A 24477-nucleotide genomic window follows, 5' to 3' on the forward strand; every position below is an offset into this window, starting at 1 on the left:
TTTGCCAGAACAATACTCACAAACTCTGTAAAAGTGTGTTTTCCTCTCCTTGTGACTTTCCTAGCAATAGACCTAATAAACCTCTCCAGTATTGGCGTTTCCAACTGTACTACTGAAGCTAAATCTTCATTACCTAATCCCACTATTACTGAAAAAAAAAAAATTGCCTTACACTAATTGTTACTGAAATGAGAAAGCTAAGGAGAAAAACAGAAAATGTCATGAATCATGTAATTTTCATGACTCACCAGAATAGTTTATTGTTAGCACTAGACCTCTACCTCATTCTTGAGTTGGGCAACATTTATACTAGGCCACATCACAGAATTTACAAAAGAAGCAGATCCACTCTTTTTCTTAAGATAGAACTAATTAACCCAGAGGCCCTCCCTGGTGGCACATCGGTAAAACACCATGAAGCTAGCCACAGATGTGTGAGTTCAGTCCCTGGCCTGGAAGGTGAACCACATGGCCCAAAAGACTTTTCCTGTCTTGGCCGCTGTTCCCCTTGGCAGTGTATTTCATCCATCTGCCTGTTCTGCTCCCCACTCTGTCTCTGGTGAATCCTCTCACCACTCCTGCACCTCTGGCCTGTACCCCATTTATGCATAAATAAATAAATCTTTAAAAAAAAACAAAACTAATTAACCCATAATGGCTTAAGGTAAAGACGAACCCATAGAGAAGCAGGCAAATATAAAAACTACTCACCAATTCTACCCTGTCTAGTGCTCATGAGCTACTCTTACTATTAGGGGGTGACTTTTTCAAGGCATATTCTAGAAATAATTAAACATATGGAAGAGAACTTATTAGCTTCATAAGACTTTACTTTCACAATAATACATGCTCTTGGCACAGGAAGACCCTACTAAAGTTTCATAAATTGCCTTGTAAGCTAAAAATGTAGATTGATTTAATGCATGTTTCAGACATTAGAAGTTTGAGAAAGTTAGTGATTATTAGGATTTGCATACAACATAATCAAAATGGTAAACCAAAGAACTAGACTTATTAACATGTCTCAAAACATAATTAAGTTGTAACTTCTAGTTAAACATTTACTCTTATGCTATATTCACTTTGAGTTCTTATTTTCTGACATTTCTTATCTGTTAACTCTTCAGTCTTAATAACACAAAGTTACCTCTTTTTACCTTGGCTATATTTTTATCACTTACATAAAATATATTTATTAAACCAGTTTTATTTCAGAAGCTTTGTGAATGAAAACGATTACGAGAATTAAGAACATATAATTGAGTTGTTATTTCAATGATCCTCCTCTCTGTTTAGGAAAATCATTCCCCAAAAGCAGCAATTCGGCCTAATAAATTTTTTTTTATGTCTAGACAGAAACTACAAGTGAAATTCTGGGAAACCTATGACAAGTTTCCTAGACATTTGTGTGCTTTTCATAGTTCAACACTAGTAATACTTGATAATCAAGAGTAAATTAATAAGCTAACATTTAAAAATGTATACTTTAATAAGTATATAATATATAAGCAATTAGGTAAGCTTGTGGAGAAGCTGACCAGGTACATAAATAGGAGATACAAGTGTCCATCTAAATTTTCTATATTTCCTTCTTTTTTTTTCCTTTTTATAGAATATTTATTAAAGTTGTTTAATATGCAATTTCTCATTTGTCATTTTGGAAGTCCTTTATTGTAAAGACTATTCATTTGCCTGATGCCAAACAGCAGCCCCATTTAAGCGATTATTCTGGACCTCCACGCTGAAAAGGAAAAAATAAAGCAATAAGATTAGGTGATAAAAATATATAAGAAATGTTTTCATGGTACTATTCACATTTACACCATTGAGCAAGTGACCTTTATTTTTTAAAAATAATTTTGGTTTTCATATCAATATAAATTAAACATCATTGCAGCTTTGGAAAGTACTTAAGATGGACCTATCTCAATGATTTAAAAGTTTCTTGGTCTTTACATTTTGAAAATTATGGAGGACCCTAGAGCTTCTTCTTATGTGTTTTTATCTATTGTTATTTAACATACTGTAATTCTACATATATATTCTTATTGCACATTTATTGAAGACTGTGACAAGATAAGTAGAGAATACAGATCAACAAGTAAAATGTTAAGATCAACACGTAAAATGTTTAAGGTGTTTTAGACAGTTTTATAATAAAAAATAATAGCATACCTGGATAAATTCCATTTCTTCTTGAGATACAAGTTTCCTTCTATATTTCTGAGGTAATGTTTTTATTATTTCTGCAGTGTCTGGTGGACCCTGATACATTAGCCAATCTGGTGATTTACTTCCTTTAGAATGTTGTGAAATTGAAGAAGAGTGAGAAGGTAGTCCTGCTGATCCCAAAGTTTCTGATACTGAAAAAAAAAAAAGTAATTAGAGAAATTGAAGTGTCTTGACTATTTTGCGTTATCTATTATTGAAATAATCTAGTTAATTTTTTTTAAGATTTATTTTTTTATTCATACAGAACTGGGGTACAGGCCAGAGGTACAGGGGCAGTGAGAGGATTCACCAGAGACAGAGTGGGGGGCAGAACAGGTAGATCGATGAAGTACAGTGCTGAGGGGAGCAGTGGGCGGGTCAGGAGAGGCCTGCCACACCATGTGGTCACCTCCGGGGCAGGAGGGAATTGAACTCGGAATGAATGCGGAAGCGGCTTTAGATTCTCAGTGCTGTGCTTTAACCCGCTGCGCCACCAGGGAGGGCCAATCAATCTAGTTAATTCTTAAAGTGAAAAGTAGTATCATTTTAAAAGGTATGTATGACAGGTTGACTTAGTTGGGTAACTATTTTCATAAAGTTCCTTTAAAATAAGTAATCTTGAGTGAATTATTAAGTTGAACAAATTTGTAAAATAATGACATTTCTAAATAGTGGCATTCAACATTATTGATAACCTGTGTAAGTTTTGACAGAGGGTGGAGTTTAGATATAATGTCACAGAATGGGGAATAAGAGTTTGTACATGTAGATTTCAGTTTTCTCAATACCTTTATCATTTTTATCACCTGTATCTTAATTCTTTAAGTTATTATAATAAGGTACAAACGTCAATATAAAATTTGTTAGAATTTTCCCTGAATAAAAGATTAAATATATATTATAATAAAGACAGGGACAAATGATCTGACAAAAAGGGAAAAACAAGACCTTGCAATCTTTGCTTTATAGACAATGATTGCTAAGTACTAAGGCAATCTAAGAAATATTTACTAAGTGAATAGATAAAGGAGAGAATCAAAGAAAAGGTTAGCTGGAAGAGAAATACATACAGGACTGGCTACTATTTTCATGTCTGTAAATGTGTATGAAAGGCTCTTCTAAAAGACAGAAAAAGAGGTAGAACAAAAGTCCCTCTATAGAAACTCAGCATCATTACAAGTTTCAGATATATATATACTATTGAATGACTACTTTTTAAAATGGAGGTAATAAGTTAATTTCTACTTGTATGCAATCTAAGATACCATTTTGATCACAGCTACATTAGTTTACCTTGCTTAGAGTGAGAAATACTGTCTATAGTATTCATATAAATATGCATATACATTTTTGAAAAATCTAAATAAAGTACCACTTACCATTGGGTTTTGGATTATCTCTTCTATCTGGGAATCTTATTAATGGAGTATGTGGCTTGACTACCTAAAGTAAATAAAATGCATGAAAAAAGGCTGAAATAACTTATTAACTTTTTGAAAACATCTACTAAACCTCATAAATAGACACCTGAGTAAAAATAAAATATTTATATTTTATTATGTCATTCTCCCCAACAGGAAAGCTGGTCAAGGAACTATAAACCTATTTAGCTTATCTGTTATTCTTAATAACTTGTACACTATACATCTCAAGAAATTTACTATCAACTGACCTTAAAACAACCTATGAAGAGGATGGTGTAGATCTACATTGCATTACTTATATGTTGCTATGCTTACTGGTAAGAATTGGAAGTTTCCTGACTTAAGTGTTGTTCCCCTATTAACTCAATATTTAGCAAATGAGTAAGATTACAAAAACTTCAGGAAATTATACATTTAAAAAATATATTTTCTGACACAAAAGTGACATATGTCCTATATAAAAATATTGGGGGAAACTTTATATGAAGTAAAGCATAAAGAATATTAAAATACCCTAGCTAGATAAGACAGATTAAAACATCTGACAGTACTTTATTTTAGCCTTTTTCTCCTATACCATAGAAGTACGTATTTTCAGCATGTTTTTATAACATATATTTGAAGAATATTTAATCCTTAAAATCCCAGGTAATGTGGACCTTCCAGTATGAGATTTTCAGCATACACAATACTAAGATGCTATACAACACAACAGACTACTATTCTCTAAAGACACTTCATAACTAGAGATCTGTGTGTGTCTATCTGTATACTTGTATATTATATACTACATATTATTCATTTTATGAGTACAGAAATAAATAGGCTTGTTGGGACCTGCCTGAAACACTATAATTCTGCTACCATAAGAAAATACCAGAATATGGTTCTTGACCTCAGCATAAAAGCATGCTCATCTATTTCATGTTAAAAAACAAAACTCTCTCTCTCTGGTAACTATCTTGGTCCTTTTCACAGTCAACTTTCTTTAAAAGAATGTCCATTTAACTTACTGTCCTCATCCCATTTTAGTTTTTAAAATGTTTAAGAGTTTTCTGAATCAATTTCAAAAGTGTTTTTTAAACTACAGGTCCATTATGATCATGATCTGATCTTTCCCTTCCTTTCCAGCCTCAGTCCTCATCACTGTCTTATGTACTCTATTCTGCAGCACCTTTTATTTCCATGTTTCATCATGCCATTTCCAACCCTGTTCTGTCTAGAATTTGGGTCCATTGTCAGGAAATCTCTCTCCAATTCCACTCCATTTACATGCCTCCTCTTTTATCTGACTGCTTATTTTTCAAAAACAATACAAGTATCATTCCTCTCTAAGCAGGTTCCCCTGATTCCAAAATTTGATTAAAAAGTTCCGTCTTAATGTTTCATTGGCATCCTGAACATCTGAGGAATATTTTACAGTGGGCAAATGATTGAACCAGTAATTACAGGAGAGCTAAAATCCTGGAAAGTCAGAAAATTAAGCATTTATGAATTAGTGTTTGGTACATAGAAAATGCTCAGCAAACATTTACTCAATAAACGAAGACTGTTTTTTAAGTTAGGACTAACTGTAGAAGCATATAAGTATGTATGTACACATACTTAAACAAATGCATATACACTGCAGAGAAGCTATTCTGAAGCTTTTTCTCTAGGATATCTATCTAGAAGAAGGGCTCCAGAGAACAATATTCCCAAATTTATTAAAGGTTTATGGTCTTTGTACTTGAAGATCAGAGTAGCTAGATAAATCTTTGCTCACATTTTCTTTAACTACCTAAATTATTTTATACACATGTTCTTTTTTTATGAAGTATTATTATTGAAAACTCTGAAAACTTGTTCTCTTGTAAGTGCTTACTTTTGTCTAGGTCACCAAAGATTTTTTTCCTCTTCAAAATCTACTTGTTTCACTGGAACATAACCATTTATCAACCATACTATGTTAGTTCTCTTAAATACAAAGTATTGGTTTGTTTTCTTTTTTTTTATCAGGGAAGTTTTAATAAACATATAGGTTTAGAGATGGGTTACATTTGCTTTTTTAGAGATTAATACAAAGCCTGCATCTTCTTGTCTTTGCCTACTTTAATTACTTTCTCTAATCCTTTAATACCTTTAATATTTCCCCTCAGTTTTCTCTTTTCATCACCCACTCCTTTAGTATAATTTCTGATTTGTCTATTTACTTTCTATTCCTTCTAGCTTACTGTTTACTTCTGAAAGTTTCTTTTTTCTTTCTTTTTAAAGATTTATTTTTGTAGTCATACACAACTGGGTACAAGCCAGAGGATACAGAACTGGGGTACAAGCCAGGGATGCAGGGGTGGTGAGAGGCTTCACCAGAGACAAAGTGGGGAGCAGAACAGGCAGATCAGTGAAGTACACTGCTGAGGGAAGCAGCGGGTGGGTCAGGAGAGGTATGCTGTGCCATGTGGATCACCTCCAGGGTGGGGATTGAACTTGATCGAACTCGAACTTATACTGAAGTGGCTTCGGCCAGCTTGCAGTGCTGCATCCTAACCCATTGCGCCACCAGGGAGGGCTCAGAAAGTTTTCTTTTTTCATCCTTAATTCTGAACTAAGTTCAGAGCTGTGGCTAAAATTTCAACTTAAAATCTAACATTACTACTTTTAACCCATAAGTCTCTTCTCATCAAGTCCCCCATTTCCTAAATTGTTCTGTTTTCTCACAATCAATTGGTTTCATCCTGGCTTCCTTTTGAATCTAGATTGGAACCTGCAGTACATTCAATATTGTCTTATCTGCATTCTTTGCTAGACTAAGGAAATCCCAAACCCCAAATTAATCCAACCAACCATCTTCTTGTCCTGTGTCTCATGCAGTTAAATTTCATAAATGATAAAATACCACCTTTCTGCTCTCACAATGGTCAAAACCAATCAAATATATATATATATATATATATATATATATCTTGGCATTCAGCAGATAATAACTGGTTTATTCTTGTAAAATAAATTCTAAAAAACCTTTTGCACAGTCAAAATTCTCTACTTAATGTTGAGACCATGCTTTGTAAATTCCTGTGCCAGTCTCCTGAAATACTACTCTTTCTGCAAAGTACTAATCAACAGCCAAATTCTCTACTCTGTGGAGGCACCATGTCTGTCTAATTGGCAAAGCAGTCCCAGTACTGAGTACAGGGCTGGTACAAAGGTACTCAAGACATTCTGCTAATGTTATAATAGGTAGTTGGGCCTCCTCGGTGGTGCAGGGGTTAAGTCTCAGCACTATCAAACTATGGCCAGCCACTTCCACCTGAATTCAATCCAGCCAGGGAGGTAATACCACATGGCCCAGGAAATCTTTTCTATCTCATCCACTGCTCCCTTCAGCAGTGTATTTCAGTAGATCTGCCTGTTCTGCTCTCCACTCTGTTTCTGGTGAATCCTCTCATAACCCCACACCCCAAGCACCTCTGTCTGGCCTTTACCCCAGATCTTATATGCATAAATAAAAATAAATATTAAAAAAATATATAATAGGTAATTATTATATGTTAGCAATATTGTTAACAATATTATGAATATGTATGTATCGGTTTTGCATCTTAGGAGAGTTTTTATTATATAACTCATATTCTTTATTCTTTCATATATTAGCATTTAGTTCTTTATTACTATGTGTAGTATTTTCATTTTAAAATTTTACCACAATTTTATATTTTGGATGTATCTGGTTAGGGGGTTATTAGCAATAAAGCAGCTATATACATTTTGTTAAGTCTTAAGTGCATTGTTTTCCTTTGGGAAACTGAGTAGAAGGGTCAGATTACTAGGTAGGTTTCTATACCTACCTGAAGACTGACAGAAGTTTTCCATATGGCTGTACTTTTATGAGGGTCTTGGTGCTTCACATTCTCATCATTTGGTATTGACAGTCTTTTTAATTTTAATAATAATGGTGGGTACAATTGTACCTCCTAGTTTTAATTTGTATTTTCCTGGTAAGTATCTTTTCAAAGGTTTACAGATGAATTTGAATTTTTTAATGCATTACCAATTTTTAAAACCTACTTACCAATTTTTAAATTGGGCTATTTATATTTTTAATTGGACCATACATATAATTATTACATATATATACATATATACCACTGGGCTATTAAATTGGGTTATGTATTGTGGATACAATGGTTTGTTAGAAGTTACTGTGTTCACAAAATCTTTAACTAGTTAATTAATGCTCAGTAACTAAACTACACACTGAATAAATGAGGATCATTTTCATCGCAATGGGACAGAGACTGGGATCTAGAATTATCATTCAGACTATCATTAAGAAAAGGTCTTTTGAGATACATACTTGTATAAAGAAAATGCACCACTCCTATTAAAGATAAACATTAATCGTACAGTAACGAGTGTGGCGTTGAAAAAGATCAAATATGCCAAGTACATCTATATCCATTTATATACTAGTTTTACCCTCCTAATTAAGCTGGTGACTCCAGTGGGAGAAGCAAATACACTATCTGTCAATAGTTGGCGATTGATGTTTGGATTAAAAATTTGTTCCTTGGGGTAGTTTATCTAAACTCAAAAATACAGGGTTCGGAGACCGACATTAAAACATATTTCACATAAACGTAAACACGATCTTTTTAAAGTATTCTCCCCATACAGCCATGTAGAGCGACATCTGAACTGGTAGGGGAGAAGCAGCTCCGGCCGAATTTGCAGGCTTCGGACCCAGTGCTCGGGTTGCTCCCAAGTCCTTGAAGGGACACTGGGTCAGAAGTAGGGTTTACTTCCTTTGACGCTCTGCGACCGCCTTCCTCCCGATTGGCTGATCAGACACATCACAGACAATACCAGAAGACGATTGGCCAAGCTATTGCCAAGGCAGCCGAGTCCGCAGACTCCGCAGGGAGCTAAGGTCTTGGCGGAGGACAGTCCCGGGCCCCGGAGCAGCTGTATGCCTGCCTACCTGCTGAGATGAGGTACTCCCGTGGCCGGGCCCAACCCTCAACTCCAGTTCCCTGCTCAACGCCCTACCCAATGCGCTCAAGTTCCAATTTTCACACACACCCCCGGGCACCGCATCTGGCCCGGCTCGAGGCCGCGGTCGCGTCACCGCCATTCTTCCCCAGCGTTGTTACCATACTGGGCACCATCCCTACCGCCCACCTAAGGGGAAGGCGATCGAATCTCTTTACCTGAACGACCCTGCTGGCGGACGCCATTTTGCTGCCCATCATGACCCCCAAGTCGGGGCAGCTTCCGGGGCGCGCGCGTGCCGCAGCGAGAATCGAAGTCCTGGGTGGCAGAAGGCGAACTCTTTGCGTGACGTCACGGAGGAGGAGCGAGTGGCCGCCCCGTAGGACCCTCCTCCCACTGTGCAGCGAGCCCCGCCCCCTGTGGCTCATTCGCCCCGCCCCACATCCCGCCCAAGAAGCACTGGCCAATCTCCCGCTGTTAGTTTGCCCAGTTTTGGGGTGTTGGTATATTTTACACCTCAGCTTCCGGCCATCTCGTCTTCTGATAGGCAGTTTCTAGGTTCATTGTGTTCCAAGATTTGATCTGAAACCAAATAATACAAACTCCTGTGCTTCCTCAAATTTAAAATCTTGTTAAAACTTGGGAGTTGGGTCTCAGATGGCCCAGAGGTGAAGTGTCAGCGCTATCAAACTCTCGCCAGCCATTGCAGCCTGAGTTCTATCCAGCCAGGGAACTGACCCACCCACGAGGTGCAGCAGACCTCTCTAGGTCTGGCCCCAAGTCTGGCAGAGTATTTCAGTAGATCTGCCTATTCTGCTTCCCAATCTGTCTCTGGTGAATCCTCTCAGACACACACACAACCACCCAACCTCTGGCCTACACCCCAGTTCTTGTATGCATAAATTAAAAAATCTTTTAAAAAACAAAAATACTGTTGGGTGTTAGCAGTAAGCTCAGAGCGGTCAATTATAGCAGTTTCCTCTTACTCTTGTGTTTTCTCTGTTAGTTCTGATGTTGAACTGACTGCTTCCAGTTGGAAAACTGAAAAGTTCGTTTTTCTCTTTGAAGCAAACAACCCATATTATTCATACAAAGTTAAACTATGTAGTAGATATTAGATATTGTTACAATTCTTAATATACAATGTTATGGGCATTTAGCACTTCTTTATGGTAATGAATGTATTTAAAATGACACATTTGTTTTGAAGATCTACCTCATGGTTTCTAAATCTGAGCGCTTTTTATAAATACAAATTACGAGGGGCCTCCCTGGTGGCACATGGGTTAAGTCTTAGCACTATCACATTGCTGCTGCCAGAGTTCCTCCCCTGGCCAGGGAGGTGACCCACATAGTGCAGAGTACAGCAGACCTTTTCTTGCCTGCTGCTCTCCTCAGCAGTGTATTTCAGTAGACCTTCCTGTTTTCCCCACTATTTCTGGTGAATCCTCTCACACACACCCTCCCCGCACCTCTGAGCTATACCCTAATACATGTATGCATAAATAAAATATATTTTAAAAATAATAAACCTGTATTACAATTAAACGAATATATAAATTACGAGCCCAAATATTAAGTGTATCTGTGAAGATGGCCAAAGATCTATTTATTAAAAAGCTTTCAGAGGGCCCTATCTGGTGGTGCAGTGGGTTAAAGTGCAGCATTATGAAGTTGTTCACAGCCACTGCAGCACTTTTGGATATGATATGAAAGACTATATAACCTGAACCTTGAAACTGCTAGAGTTGGATCATACTGGTCACTTATCTTCCTGGGGTAGGAGTGTGTATTTTACCTGTAAAAAGCTAGTTAATGTTTAAGACCAAGATAGGCCTGTTATACTGTGTACTTGTTATATAGTACAAAGGAAACTTAGACACCAGGGCTAAGAAGCCAGGTTCATTGCAACAGTGCTAACTCAGCAGATTTGCATTAAAACCCTGAACCCGGTTTGTAGAAAGTCGGGGGCTTATATACACTTTTAGTTTCTACAAGGCTCTGGAGAGGTTTGCATTGGCAGCTTGGTCATCTATGATGTGGCTACATACCAAGAGATGAACTGTATAGTTGCATACAAAGGAGTAATGCGTCAGTTGTCATGGGACCCCCCAGGGTCCATTCTGCCTCATGGTGGTACATGCATGGTCTAACTTGAAGCAAGAGTCATCCCAGGAGCTAAGTTGCATACCAGGCACTCAGCAAAAAGTTAAGACCCTCAAAGTGCTTATCTCAGATCACCATGCTCTATATTCTTTCAGCAAATATCTGAAAAGACTTCCCTCTACTCTGAAACCCAGGACTTATTGCAAGACTACACTTTTCCCATCCTACTGATGCTGGGCTCCTGCAATGGAACCTGGGTAGAAATTATACATATCTCCTCTGAGTAGAAATTTTAACTGTGCTTGTATAATTTGATTTGATCTCATAAGCTATGAGACATTGTTTCAGGTAGTGGCTGCTCAGTCTGGAGCCCAGAATGATTAATCAAAGAATGGATCTAAGAAAGTAGCAGCTGCCATAAGCCACTAAGATTTAGAGATTATTCAACACAATTTTAGGAAAAGCTGACCGATAACAATTTCTCTCTTAGCATTGAGCCTTAAATGGAGATTCAAAGGATAATAAAATTATCCTTTGAGTGCAAAAAGCTTTTCAGATGTTGCTAAAAACCCATGGGATTAGGACACATTGATAAATTGCACATCTATCAGTATGATTACTTTATGCTAGATCTATAGACTAAGAAGATATTTTAAAGATGGCTTTCCTTTTCTTCTTTTTTTTAATTGAATAGAAGAACTGGAATGTAAGTAGGTGGGGAGACAGAGGAAGGGGCATGTGTGTGAAAAAAATTTACCAGAGACAGAGTAGGGAGCAGAACAGGTATATTTACTGAAATATACTATGAAGGGGAGCAGTGGAGTGAGACAAAAGTTGTTTCCTGCACGGTATATGGATGGGTTAGCTCCCTGGTTGGGGATTGAACTCAGGCCTTTGTAGTGACTGCGCTGAGACTTAAACCCTAGGACACCAGGAAGGCCCAAGAATGTTTTTCTAAAAGAAAAATAACTTGTCTTACAATTATTCAATTTCCAAGAATATGTAGCAAAAAGAATAAAACTACATAAATTATGATTTATCAAATTAAGTAAAACTATTACAAAGAATGTTTAGATTAAATCTTACCTTTTTTAATTGATCAAGAGAACAAATTTCAAATGCTATTTTTGCTACAGTATATCTTTTCAAATTTAAAGGTCTTACAAAAAGCACACTTAAAAATACATTGCAAAAGTAGTCACAACAGTTCCAAATTAGTAAAGCTCAAATTACAGCTTTTAAAAATGACATAGGATGCTATAAAAGGTGGTAAGTTTTATTTTGTAAAAAAGACAAGAGTAACATCTTTTTATATTCTAGCTTACAGAAGTAAAACATACTAAATATAGAAATACAGAAAAGCCACAATCCCCCTAATTTAACTGTTAATATTTCAGATGTGCAGTTCTTTCTCTTTTTCAAGGTTGAGATGCTTTATTTGGGTCTCTGTTCAAAGAAGTGGATATACTTTTCTAATGTTTTGGCTGACAAACAAACCCACATAGGTATCCCAAAGAATATTCTTATTACCAGCAGTATTGTAGGAAAAACATCTATATACAGTTGAAAGCTGGTAGAGATGTATTTTAGGCTATTATTTTCAGATTCTTTTAGGAGTTTGCCAGTCATTTTAATGGTTACATTTAAAATAATAGAGGCCAAGTTGTAGTGTTAAACTATTAAAAAAAAATTTGCAATATTAGAATAGCTTCAAAAATATTGAAAATATACTTCAACTGAAATTTGCTTTTTAAATGAAGTATCAAAAAACAAAAATGCCAAAAGAGAATTCTTATTAGATCATGGTGAGATTCTTCTCAAGTTGCAGAACAATTTCCTTAAGAGCAGAATCCTCTGCCCAGTTGGCTTTACTCCCCAAAATGAGGTTCTATAATTAAAAGAAAAGTTTAAAGTTATAAGCACTTTCTAGAACTTAACATGATAAAAAAACCTTTGTCTATTAATTTTATCAAACATTTACTAGATATGCACATTTATAGTGATCAGGAGAAAAAGTAATTAATTATTTTCATTTATATTTTCTGTGAAGCTTTAGTCTTGATCCTCACAATGTCAGGGAATATTTACCAACATTATAATTTAACATCTGCATATATATACACTACCAAAAATCTAGATTCCATCTATAATACAATTATGACTTACCCACCTTCCCTTCTGGTAACCCTTATTTACAAGTTTTTTAATGCTTTGTGAGATTTTGTGGATAATTTTTACCTATTCCAGATATTTTCAGTGCATCCTATATTAAAGGAAAAAGACTAGCTATGGTCAAGAATTCATATCTCCATGATTAAAAACCAGTAACATAAGAGTAAATATCAAGTCCTATTTTAAGAATAAGCAAAAATTTCATTCTCAGTTCTTGCAGATTTTAAGACCCTGAAAAATAACTGGAATATTTTTCTAGACAATGGAGGAATGCTTAGAATCATAATTAAAGAAAATTCTGGTCATTCTTTGAAAATCTATAGCTCAAGATATAGAGTTACTACTTGAAATGCTACTGAAAAAGGATTTGAAGTGTTAAATTGTTATCTAAAAAATATTAAAAACTTTGGCCTGTATAAGGCACACTGTTATAAGTGTATGAAAGGGATAATGTTTGTAAATCTAGTCAAATTTACAAAGACAGTTGGACGTACACATTCAAACATGACTAAGCCCTCTAGGTGAACTTAAGGACAGAGATTCCTAAAACAGACCAAAACAGTGTCCTGCTTAACAAAGCAAGGAGCTCACTGACTCAGAATTAACAATCATTTAGATATGAATTAAAATTAAGCTCAATTGTGAAAGCACAATTGTGAAAGCAGTATGAAAGAAAAAGTGTCTCAAAAAAAGTTAAAATGATTCTATATTTATGATACAATCTTCCAGTTGAGGTTAGACTAGGAGACCAGGAATCTGTTCATCCCTAATGGAATTACCAATTGCTATGAAAAACGTAGGTGTAAAATCTGGGAAGAATTTCTTAAGGTGAGAACATATAGTGGCACATTCTGTCAGGATATGCTTTACATAGAGTAGGCATTTGTTTTACATATAACAGGCAGTGCTGAACCATGGATTTTCATAACTGAACAATGGCAATTTAGATATTTCATCTCAATAGATCCAGAGATATTTTGTAATTTTAAAGCAACCACCAGAAGAAATATATAAAACTTAAAAACTGGGGAGCTCGCTGATTGCTTGACTATGCCAGTGGCTCTCTTTTCCTTCTCTTTTTCCTAAAAAACAAACTCATCCTTTCAAAATGCAAAATAAACAAAGCCTCAAATTAACAAAACTTTAAAACTGACATAACATAACTGCACTACTTATTGAGAATTTACTCAAACCAGACACCATGCTCCATTAGCATGAATTACTTTCTTTAGCTTTCATAAACACTCTTTCTAAATAAGGAAACTGATGCTTAGAAAAATTAAATAATTTGATCAAAATTTAGCAACTAGTAAAGTAGCAGTCAGAATCTTAAAATCATCTTCCTATTGCATTACCCATGTCTTCCCCCAACTCCTAATTTGGAGTCTAATGCTCTGTACACTGTATCATTCTACTTCCCCAAAGCTGCTAAAATCTTTCCATTTATATATAAATGCTTAAGGTATAACCATAATGAAAAATCAAAGACTTAAGTATTAAAAGATAGATAAATCCCATATATGTCAAAACTACAATATTCAGTTATGTTGGCAAGATCAAAAACTGGAAGTCAATAATGTAATGAAATCTACCATTTAAAAAGTTTATGTAAGTTTTACCTGAAACACATGTTGAATAACTGTAGTTATTTGTATCTCCATCTGTAGTTTTTGTTGTAGGATCTTTATGTTGTCTGAACTTTCCATACTGTCCAAATCATCTTTCTGTTTGTTCTTTTCAGTCCGTATTTCTAAAAGCTTACTTTCTGAGGCTTGTTTTAATTCTATTCAGTTAAAAATAAAACAATTTATTATAAATATTTTATAAACAAGCATCCTGAGAAATTATGAAGCAGAATAATAGTTCTGGTTATTTCAGTGAAGAAAAATTTTTAATGAGTAGCATTTTAGGTTGTTTTCATTTTGATATGAAAGGTAACTTTCCGAGTGCAAAATCCAACATTTAAATTTTCTACATAGCAGTACCCTTGGTGAAATATTCAAGGTATGCATGTGTGACAATGACAGCAATCTACAAATGTTTGAAATAGTATGATGCCAAGGCGCGCATACTCTGGGCTGCCAAGATATAAATATAAAGTAATACTTTATTTTCCTTTATAATACTTCCTCTCCTTTATTTTAAAAAAAAGAAAAACTGATATACCAGACAAGATACATTTTCAATAAAAAGATTCCATTCTCCTGGAATAAAGAGCAGCACTTTTATTTCCCAAAACATTTAAGAATTAAGAGTATTTGAAAATTGTAAATGAATATGTCTGAAGAGTTTGATTCCTTAACATTAATGTTGGGATGTAATGAAAAAATTAAACTTCTAATTAATAGTGATGTAAATAATTGACAAATGAAATTTGAGGGAAAAAAATGAAAATAAATGGTGATTATATTAGATGGCCAAGACTATTTCAGACTTTGCGGTTACCTCGTAGGCAAATCTGTATATTTGAAATCAGTTAATCAGTTAATACTGATAAATGAAAAAAGCAGTTTGCAGAACAAAATAAAATAAGACCAGTTTTCCTTTATCCAAATTAAGCACTAATTATCTCTTTATGGTAAAATAAAAAATTTAACTTTTCATAAGTACACTTTCTCCAAATATTCCACTGAGAATGTTATCACTTTTGAAATAAATATTTCAATAAGCTCATGTTCATTAAGTTAAAAAGCACAGAAACACATATATCAATTGATCATTTAAAACTCATACATCTATAAATGTGCTTATATGGACATAGAAAACAGCCTGGAACGATACACCTAACTTTGGCCACACAAAAAGAGGCATGACTTTTATATTATACTTTTCTCTATCAATTAACTTTTCCCCACTGAGAATGTATTTGTAATTTGGAGGTCTAAAACAACAAAAATAAGTCAAATAAAATGTATTTAATATACTTTTTAAATTGCCACGCCCCCCGGAGCTTTGGGTGGGAGGGAGTGAAGCAGGTGTACATATCGAGGTGTGAAGTTAGACTCTCAGAATTATATAGTTGTGTAAATAACTGATAAGTCAATAGTTTTGGGGAAAAAACTGCCATGTACAAAATTTTAAGAAAATCTGAGAATAAAGAAATTTCTATCCTTAAGAAAAGACTTGCATAACAATAGAAGTTAAATTCTTTATGAAAGAAAAAATAATTCCAAATGGCTGAGAGATCTGGTCTTATCGATTCCAGTGTAAGTGAAAATGTATTGTATTAGAAAAACAGTGCTCTACATACGTAACCTCTTCTTTCTAACATCAAGAAGTTTTTCCTCCAAATTCCAAGATTCCTGTTATTAGAAATGTAAAGGTTAAATAAAGCACAAACCTAGGATACTTATCACTGAACTTTATGTATATGTGTTTTCTAAAGTTGCAATCTTTAACTTCTATTTCCAAATAATAACAGGGAGAGAACAATAGCTTAGTAATTAGTAATGCTTATTTGGTCAGAAGTAATAGAGTTATAAAAAATGAAAACTGAAGGACAGTAAATTCCAATCCGAGAAGGCCCTTTGGGAGATTCCATTTAATCAATAAATTATTACTGAAATCATGAGAACACAAAGGCAACCTAACATGCGTACTTACCTGCTGTGATTTCATTATTAAATTATTTAGCTTTAATATGTGTTTCATGTTATCTATGAGCACACTGAAAAAGAATTTTAAAAAGTTTATTAGTCCTACTTAAAAAAATTTCATTAATGAATGAATCAATTAGCATATATTTACTTTCACTATATCCAGTGTACACTTCGATAGTCATCATTTAACAAAATAAAGCTAGAAAAGTTTGATGAAACCTAATTTTGTTTAAAACTAGACTTGGCCCTGGTGGCACAGAGGGTTAAAGCAGCACTGCAAGCTAGCCACAGCTGCTTTAGGGTGAGTTCAGTGGCGAGGGAGGTGACCCGCAAGGCACAACAGACCTCTCCTGACCCACCCACCTCTCCCCTCAGCAGTGTACTCGTTGATCTGCCTGTTCTGCTCCCCACTCTGTCTCTGGTGCTCCTCTGGACTATACCCAAGTTCTGTATTCATAAATAAATATTAAGAAAAAAACAACAAAACTAGACATGCCTTTTCCTAGAAGTTTTTGGTCACCGATAACAAAAAATATAAAACTTAAACATACAGGAACATTTAATACAAATCTCTTATTTAGGACAGAAAAACTCTAACTTGCTAAATTGCCCTTTATTCTTGAAATAGACCTTATCTTTCAGAACAGTGCTAGGTTCACAGTAAATTTGAGTGCAAGGTAAATTCATACTCTGTTCCCACAATCCCCCAACTGCACAATCTTCCCCACTATCAACATTCCATGCCAGAGTGGTCCACTTGTTACAAGTCGTAAACCTACTACATCTGAACATAATTACCATCCAAAGTCCATAGTTCACAGTTCACATTAGGATTTACTCTTGGTGTAATTACACTACCCTTATAGTATCATAAAGAAATTTCACTAAATAAGCTACTTCCTATCCCCATTTATTTAAAAAATATTCTGAGCACATACAGTATGCTAAGAATTGTGCCAGGCCCCAGGAATGTAAAATAAAACAAAACATAGTACCTCTTTTCAAAGAGGAAAGATTCTGGTACAGGAGAAAAACAAATCTACAACCATAGTTGGTTCATTATAATTAGTAATGAATACAAATTACTGTAAGAGCTGTGCATGGGGTAGAATCAAGAGAAACCCCTAAGTTCTAAAGCATTTGAAGCCATGAGCTAGATCAAGTAGTCTGGCGTGCCTAGAGTAAAAGTGAAAAAATGTGAGTAGTCGAATCCCTCTTCTCTTTCTTCAGAGATTCTGAGTTAGTAATTGGGGAATCACAGCAGCAATGTGATCATGGTGGTAACACTAATTATCCTGATCATCAGCCAGACGTGAAACGCATTACAGCAGTTTATAGGTGAGACTTGACGAGGGGGGACCCTGAACAAATCTGGGAGAAATGAAACTCATTTTTACTAGTTACAGCTAAACTTAAAAACACATTAAAGACACTGCCACACCCTACTTGAACTTTCTGTTGTCTTTGGGTATCAATGTAATGTATCTGGCCTATATTCTATTAACTCAACAATGTTTTCAGCTTTTCCTTTAATAAAAGAGCAACAAAGCATCCAAATTCATATTTTAGGGTTTGTTTAATTTGGGAGTTAAATGGAATATGGAGAGAATGCATACCTGTTGGTCAAAGATACCCTGAGAGAACTGCCAGATCTATCTTGGTAATGTGGTGCTAAGGGGAGGGGATTTTCTATCACAACATTTTGGGTTTTGGGAGAAAAGATCACAGACAAGGCAGCTACTTAGTAGGAAATGACAAACTTGATAGCGAGAATCTTTATTTTGTATTTCCTGGCAAACTGTTAAACCCATACAAGCTCACTTCTGACAGTGAAAAAGGAAAAGTGTACTTCCATTCTCATTGTGGTGTTGTATTAAATGAGATAGCACTGCTCCTTTTTAACAGTAAAAATACTGAAAGTTTTCAAAACCTACCCTCGAAATGTTCAGATTGTCAGAGTAACACCTCCATTGCTTTCTAGGGTTGAAATCCATAAGGAACAAATGTCACTGGGACTATAAAAGACAGTACAGTGCAAAAGAAATTCTATCACTTTTCTTATTCCCTATGTGAAGGTGTTGGCAATGGTGGTTAATTTAAAAAACAACAACAACAAAACCCCCCACAAACTTAAAGTGCAGATGCCACCTTACGAAATCCAGAAAAAAAAAAAGACAAAACAATGAAACATACCTTCTCTTGGTGTCAACCTTCTCCAGATATTTTTTAAGTGCAGTTGAAAGTTGCATCCTATGAGAAGGAAAAAACTTTCATTATAAAATATAGATAACATTGATGGTACATTAAAAAAAAAGGATATGACAAGTTAAAAACTGTTATTTCTTTTTTGACTTTGAGATACAACTGATATATATTACTGTAGTTTTAATAAACAATGATTCAATATATGTATACATTGCAAAATGATCACTAAATTTGGCTAAGCATCCACCATGATTTCCACTTTAAAAAAAAAAAAAGATTTATTTATTTATCCATACAGAACTGGGGTTCAGGTCAGAGTTGTAGGCGGGTGAGGCTGAGAGGAGCAATAGGTGAGGCAGAAGAGGTCTGCCATGCTATATAGGTCACTTCCCTGGCTGGGGATTGAACTCGTACTGAAGCAGCTGTGATTAGCTTCACAGTACTATGCTTTAACCCATTGCACTACAGGGGTTGGAGAGGGGAACTTAATTTCCCTTTAACTGTAACATAAAACATAAATACATTTTTAAGCAGCATTGTATTGGCAATACTTTCATAAATGAATCATAGAAATATAAAATAATATCAAGATGGATGGACTGTCCATGGCCAGGCTGAGAGGCTGAGCAGACTTAAAATAGTCTGATCTATGATCTCTAAATATCTACTTTGGTACAGGACTGGGAGGAAGCTTTCAGACATTACAGAGATCAACATAGGCTTCAAATGGGAAAAGCTAGCTAATACAAAGTCACAGCTGACTGTAAACTTTAAACTACACCTATAGAAAAACAAACATAAATTACTTTTAAATTAAAAAGCTAACAATAGTAAAAAGGCAAATAAAATTCAATTCATGAAGAGGAAGTATCTTTATAGCTCTAACATCATCTGAGTTAAAAAATATGATCTGTCAATAGAAAATGACACAGCATGAAATAAGGGGGAAAAGTTTACCTGTTCAAGCAATTAAAAGGGCTTTAGCTACTTTTCAACTAAATGTATGAAGAAATTCATTTGGAGAACCCAGAAATACAAGGAAGCAATCACAAGTCATTTAGTTTCTTGAGATTATTCAGACCACAAGACTATAACACATGTTCATATTATTAAGTTATGTACCTGAACCTAACACAAAACTCAGGATAATGAACAATTTTGTTGACTGAATATCCAAATATATATGCAAAACCTATAATTAAAAATATATTTAAACTCAAAGGACAATTCTTTTACATGATTAACAGTAGCTAGATAAATGAAGCCATGTAATCCTTTCAGCTACTAAATGGGATTTAATCTTATATATGTGCTTATTGACATTGATCGACATTTCCTTTGTATTATGTAACTTCATCAAATGAAGATAGTAATGAAAGACATAATTTGCCTCTCAGAGCTCAAAATTTGTGTATTATTTAATCAGCATTCCTCTTGATTATTTCATTGGGACCAGTTAAAATAACTCTCCCAGGGGCCTCTCTGGTGGCACAAGCAGTTAAAGCATAATACTGTGAAGCAATCCACAGCCACTGCAGCATGGGTTTGATCCCCTGCCAGGAAAGTGACCCACATGGTGCAGCAGACCTCTCCTGCCCCCTCCTCCCCTCAGTCAGTGTACTTTGGTCAATTTTCCTGTTCCCCTGTTCTGTGTTCCTGTTCTATGTCTCTGGTGACTCCTCTCACCCCCTGCACCTCTGCCTTGTACCCCAGTTCTTACATGCATAAATAAAGCTTAAAAAAAAAACCAAAAAAATAAAATGACCCCTCCATACATAACTATACCCATTTTGCATTCAATTCACAGAGCTTATATTTAAAGTGCAGTAACTACCTGTCCAATGCAAGTTTTTTCACTTCAAAAGCTACTTTCACCTTTTCAATTTCATTTTCCAGGTCTTGAATTTTCCTATCAAAAAGTGGACAAAAGAATTTCAATAACATCATAAAAAATATTACTGAATTGTATACAGTAAACCTTTGGTAAACTAGTACCTTCTAAGATGTACTTTAAATTTCTTGAAAAGGGAGATGCCAGAAAGTGCTAATATAGTCATTACATATATGTAAGAATACATTTCATACTAACAACTTCTCAACAGATGCATGACAAATTATTTAGAAAAACAAAGGAAACAAAAAAGAAAAGCAATGTTACAAGAGGGGCAATATATCTTAGTGATTACTTCAAATAAAACAAAAATAACATACTCTTCGATTTGTTTTTCTTGCATGATTTGTTCTGGAGTTTTTTCTTCATCTAAAAATAAAGTTTTTTTTTCCAATTTAGTAACAGTTTACAACAAATTCAAACAGAAATAAAATTTAAGCCATTAATGCAAATCAAAAATTTGCATTTAGTTTTCACATTACGAAACAACTGAAGAAAATTTTAATATACCTTATTTAAAACAACAGACCCAAAATAGTATCATTTTGACATATAGTTAATTTAAAATTACTAATGAAATATTTCATAATTTCTAATATGTGTATTTTACATTTAAAGCTCTTCCAATGAGGACTAATTAGATTTCAAGAGTTCAATAGTCACATGGAACCAGTATCTCTCATATTGGATAAGGCAATTTTCGGAGGAGATAAATGGGTGTAAAAAGTTAAATGTCTGTATAATAGAAATTAAGACAAAAAAAATTAAATACCATGTACAAGTGCATCTAAAACCATGAAATACTCAAGGGTAAAGCTGACAAATTAAGTATATGATTGCTACACTGAAAACTTCCAAATAATGAAATGGAAAGATACACCATGTAGATGTATTGAACCATCAATACTGCTAATATAATAATTTTCTCATATTAACCTACAGGCCCTAATAAAATCTTAATCAAAATTCTATAAGGCTTTTTTTCCCTATAGGAACTCATCAAATTTATACAACCTTATCTGAAAATGAAAATACTTACTTGCATCAACCATTGATTTATATTCCAAGAGTTGTTGTTTTGTCTGTGTTCTTAGCCTGAAAAAAAGGAAAAGTCATATATTTACTGAGGTCTTATTCACCACTACACAATAAACTAACATTTTTATGGAAGCAGGTGCAACTAAATGAGTACAAGTAAACTCAACATTAAAGGCTTTCACTTTGAGCTCATTTTACTTAAAATAAAAAAGTTTTAAGTATTTAGAGGAAGCACAGAGTGAAATATTGTGGGGAAAAATAGACCTTCCTTGTTGCACAACAGGTTAAAGCTCAGCACTAAAAAGCTATCACAGCTACTGCAGAACTGAGTTTGATCCCCGGCCAGGGAGGTGACCCACATGGCATGCAGACCTCTCCTGGCCTGCCCACTGCTTCCCTCAGCAGTGTATTTCAATAAATCTGCCTGTTCTGCTCCCCACTCTGTCTCTGGTGAGTCCTCCACCCCCCACATCTCTCACCTGTACCCCAGTATTATATGCATAAATAAATAAATCTTTAAAAAAGAAAGAAATATCATGAGGAAAAACAGTATCTATGAAAAATTAAAAATGTGATTTTCAGTTTATTCTTAATGGGCCACACCAAATGGGCCTCCATTAAAACTTAAATAAATCAAAATGGTGAAACCTGCAAACACTGTAAATGTGTTAGATTCTCTATTCCCTGGGTAGATAAGCAATTGTCCTACGATTATATTGACTCCAAAATCATACATAAAAAAAGAAGAAAAACTATGGGTAAAGTGGCAATTAGTCATTAAATTGTATTTATGATATACTTCCAACTTACATGGCAGTTTCATAATTCTGAAACTTTTTTTAGTCCTATTTAAGTAGCTAAGAAACACTGAACAAGTTTCTTAAAGCTCCATGGCCAGTTCCTTGTTTCAAAATTTTAAATTAAAAGAAAAGGTTAAGTAGACAAACAAATCAAGTGAAAGAATATTTTCTTCCAGGCAGAGATGAAAATTGGAATCTTAGGTCTTTAATATTTTAGTATTTCATATTGCAGGTAGAACAAAATTTTATTTATTTTTTTCAAAATTTTATTTTTTAAAAGATTTATTTATTTATGCATATAAGAACTGGGGTGTAGGGCAGAGGTGTGGGGGGCACGAGGATTCACCAGAGAGAGCCAGCAGGTAGCATAACAGGAAAGTCTACTGAAAAACACTGCTGACGGGAGCAGCTGCGCCATGTGGTTAGCTAGCTCCCTGGCAGGGGTTCAAACTTGTGCTGCAGTGGCTGCAGATAGCTCCACAGTGCTGACTTTAATCCCTGAGCCCCTAGGTCGGCCCACAACAGAATTTTTTAAAAGGAGGTGGTAAAGTTTATTACTAGTCAAGACCTTCTAAAGCAGTAGTAAAGCTAAAATATGGCTGTAAGGCTTATGTCTCCCAGCCCTAATTTTTTCCCCATAAGACTTAGATGGTAAGGTTGCAAATTTTTTCTGCAAAGGAGCAGATAGGAAATACTTTAGGCTTCATTAGTCATACAGTGTCAGTTGTAATCACTCAACAGTGCCCTTGTATCAGGAAAAGTTGTGTTCCAATAAAACTTTAAGGATAGTGAAATTTGAATTTCATTTCATTAAATATTTTTGTAGTTCTACTCCCCCTCCCAAGAACTTAAAAGACACGAAAACTATCCTTAGCTTGAGGGGCCATACAAAAAAAGGGACAGGATGGATTTTAGCCAGTGGTCTCTCTGTTTACAGGTTCATAAGACTGACATTCTCTATCAAATCTTCCCCAGGAACTGCTTAGTGAACAGATGTAAACATTGCAGGCTCGATAGGAAAATATGAATATTTTCATTAATACCCATCACACTTCTGCACTGAAAAGGGTCGAAGCTCTCAGAGAAAGGGGGCAAGGTGATGTCCCTTGTGTAGCTCGGGGCTCGGAGACACCCCAAAACGAGTTTCACAATCCGCATCCCGGGACAAAAGAGGGAAAGGACAGGTAGCTTACAGATCCGAAGACTCCTATGCTAAACGGCAGTCCCAAAGAATTCATTTAATTCCCATAACGCCTCTGCGAGGTGTCATTTTCCTCTCCGTTTTGATGGGTCTTACGTCGACGGAGTGAATGATGCCGTCACACAGCTACCAAGAGACCCAGTCAGAATTCAGACACCGGATAACCAAAGGGCAGAGCTGAACCACCACGCCCACTCGGCCTCCGCCCTGCGGGCCATAGGGAACAACCTGAGAAGCAGGGTCACACGGTCCTCAGGGGACGTCTCTTGGGCGCCGGGAGCCTGCGGAGGACCGCCTTCCGCACCGGAGTCCGCGGGCTCCGAGACTGCCTGATCTTCGGATTGCTCGTCCATTCTGGCGGGCGCGAAGAGCTGCCCTCCAGGACCCGCAGAACACGACCCAGCGGTTTGTTTTTCCCGCCGCTACACTGACTCCCGGAAGGGGTGGGGTCCGCCACGCCCGGGCCGCCCCTTCCGCCCCAGACCACGCCAGTTGCCATGGTTCCTGCAGCTCTTGAGGTTACTCTGAACGCGCTGTTGGAAATCATTACAGACCACTAATAAAAAATTCAAGAACTCGGGCCTTTCCTGGTGGCGCAGGGGGTTAAAGCACAGCACTAACGAAGCTAAAGTCACTTCAGTATGAGTTCGATCCTGGAGGTGACCCACATGGCGCGGCAGACGTCTCCTGACCCGCCGCTGCTCCCCTCAGCAGTGTACTTCATCAGTCGGCCTTGTTCTGCTCCCCACTCTGTCTCTGGTGAATCCTTTCACTGTTCCTGCACCTCTGGCCTGTACCCCAGTTCTGTATGCATAAATACATAAAAACCTTAAAAAAAAATTCAAGAACTCTAAGCGCCACC

At 35.8% G+C, this 24477-nt stretch overlaps 2 protein-coding genes across 2 annotated transcripts; both read right to left on the reverse strand.

Annotated features, from left to right (window-relative positions):
• Nucleotides 1-1468: 1468 nt before the first annotated feature.
• Nucleotides 1469-8959, reverse strand: MRPS36 (mitochondrial ribosomal protein S36). Its single transcript, XM_004678236.2, has 4 exons — nucleotides 8822-8959; nucleotides 3591-3654; nucleotides 2176-2363; nucleotides 1469-1741 (listed from the first exon to the last, which is right to left on the reverse strand). The coding sequence occupies exons 1-4, from the start codon at nucleotides 8861-8863 to the stop codon at nucleotides 1724-1726; spliced, it is 312 nt and encodes a 103-aa protein (XP_004678293.1). The 5' UTR covers nucleotides 8864-8959; the 3' UTR covers nucleotides 1469-1723.
• A 3545-nt stretch (nucleotides 8960-12504) lies between these two features.
• Nucleotides 12505-24163, reverse strand: CENPH (centromere protein H). Its single transcript, XM_004678237.2, has 9 exons — nucleotides 23844-24163; nucleotides 21616-21671; nucleotides 20897-20945; nucleotides 20520-20594; nucleotides 18674-18730; nucleotides 16485-16548; nucleotides 16132-16183; nucleotides 14501-14664; nucleotides 12505-12597 (listed from the first exon to the last, which is right to left on the reverse strand). Exons 1-9 carry the CDS (start codon nucleotides 23966-23968, stop codon nucleotides 12505-12507), a joined length of 735 nt encoding a protein of 244 aa, XP_004678294.1. The 5' UTR covers nucleotides 23969-24163.
• Between the last annotated feature and the right edge of the window lie 314 nt (nucleotides 24164-24477).

This window comes from Condylura cristata, unplaced genomic scaffold (genome assembly GCF_000260355.1).
Source record: "Condylura cristata isolate star-nosed mole 26May11 unplaced genomic scaffold, ConCri1.0 scaffold00007, whole genome shotgun sequence".
Taxonomy (NCBI): domain Eukaryota; kingdom Metazoa; phylum Chordata; class Mammalia; order Eulipotyphla; family Talpidae; genus Condylura; species Condylura cristata.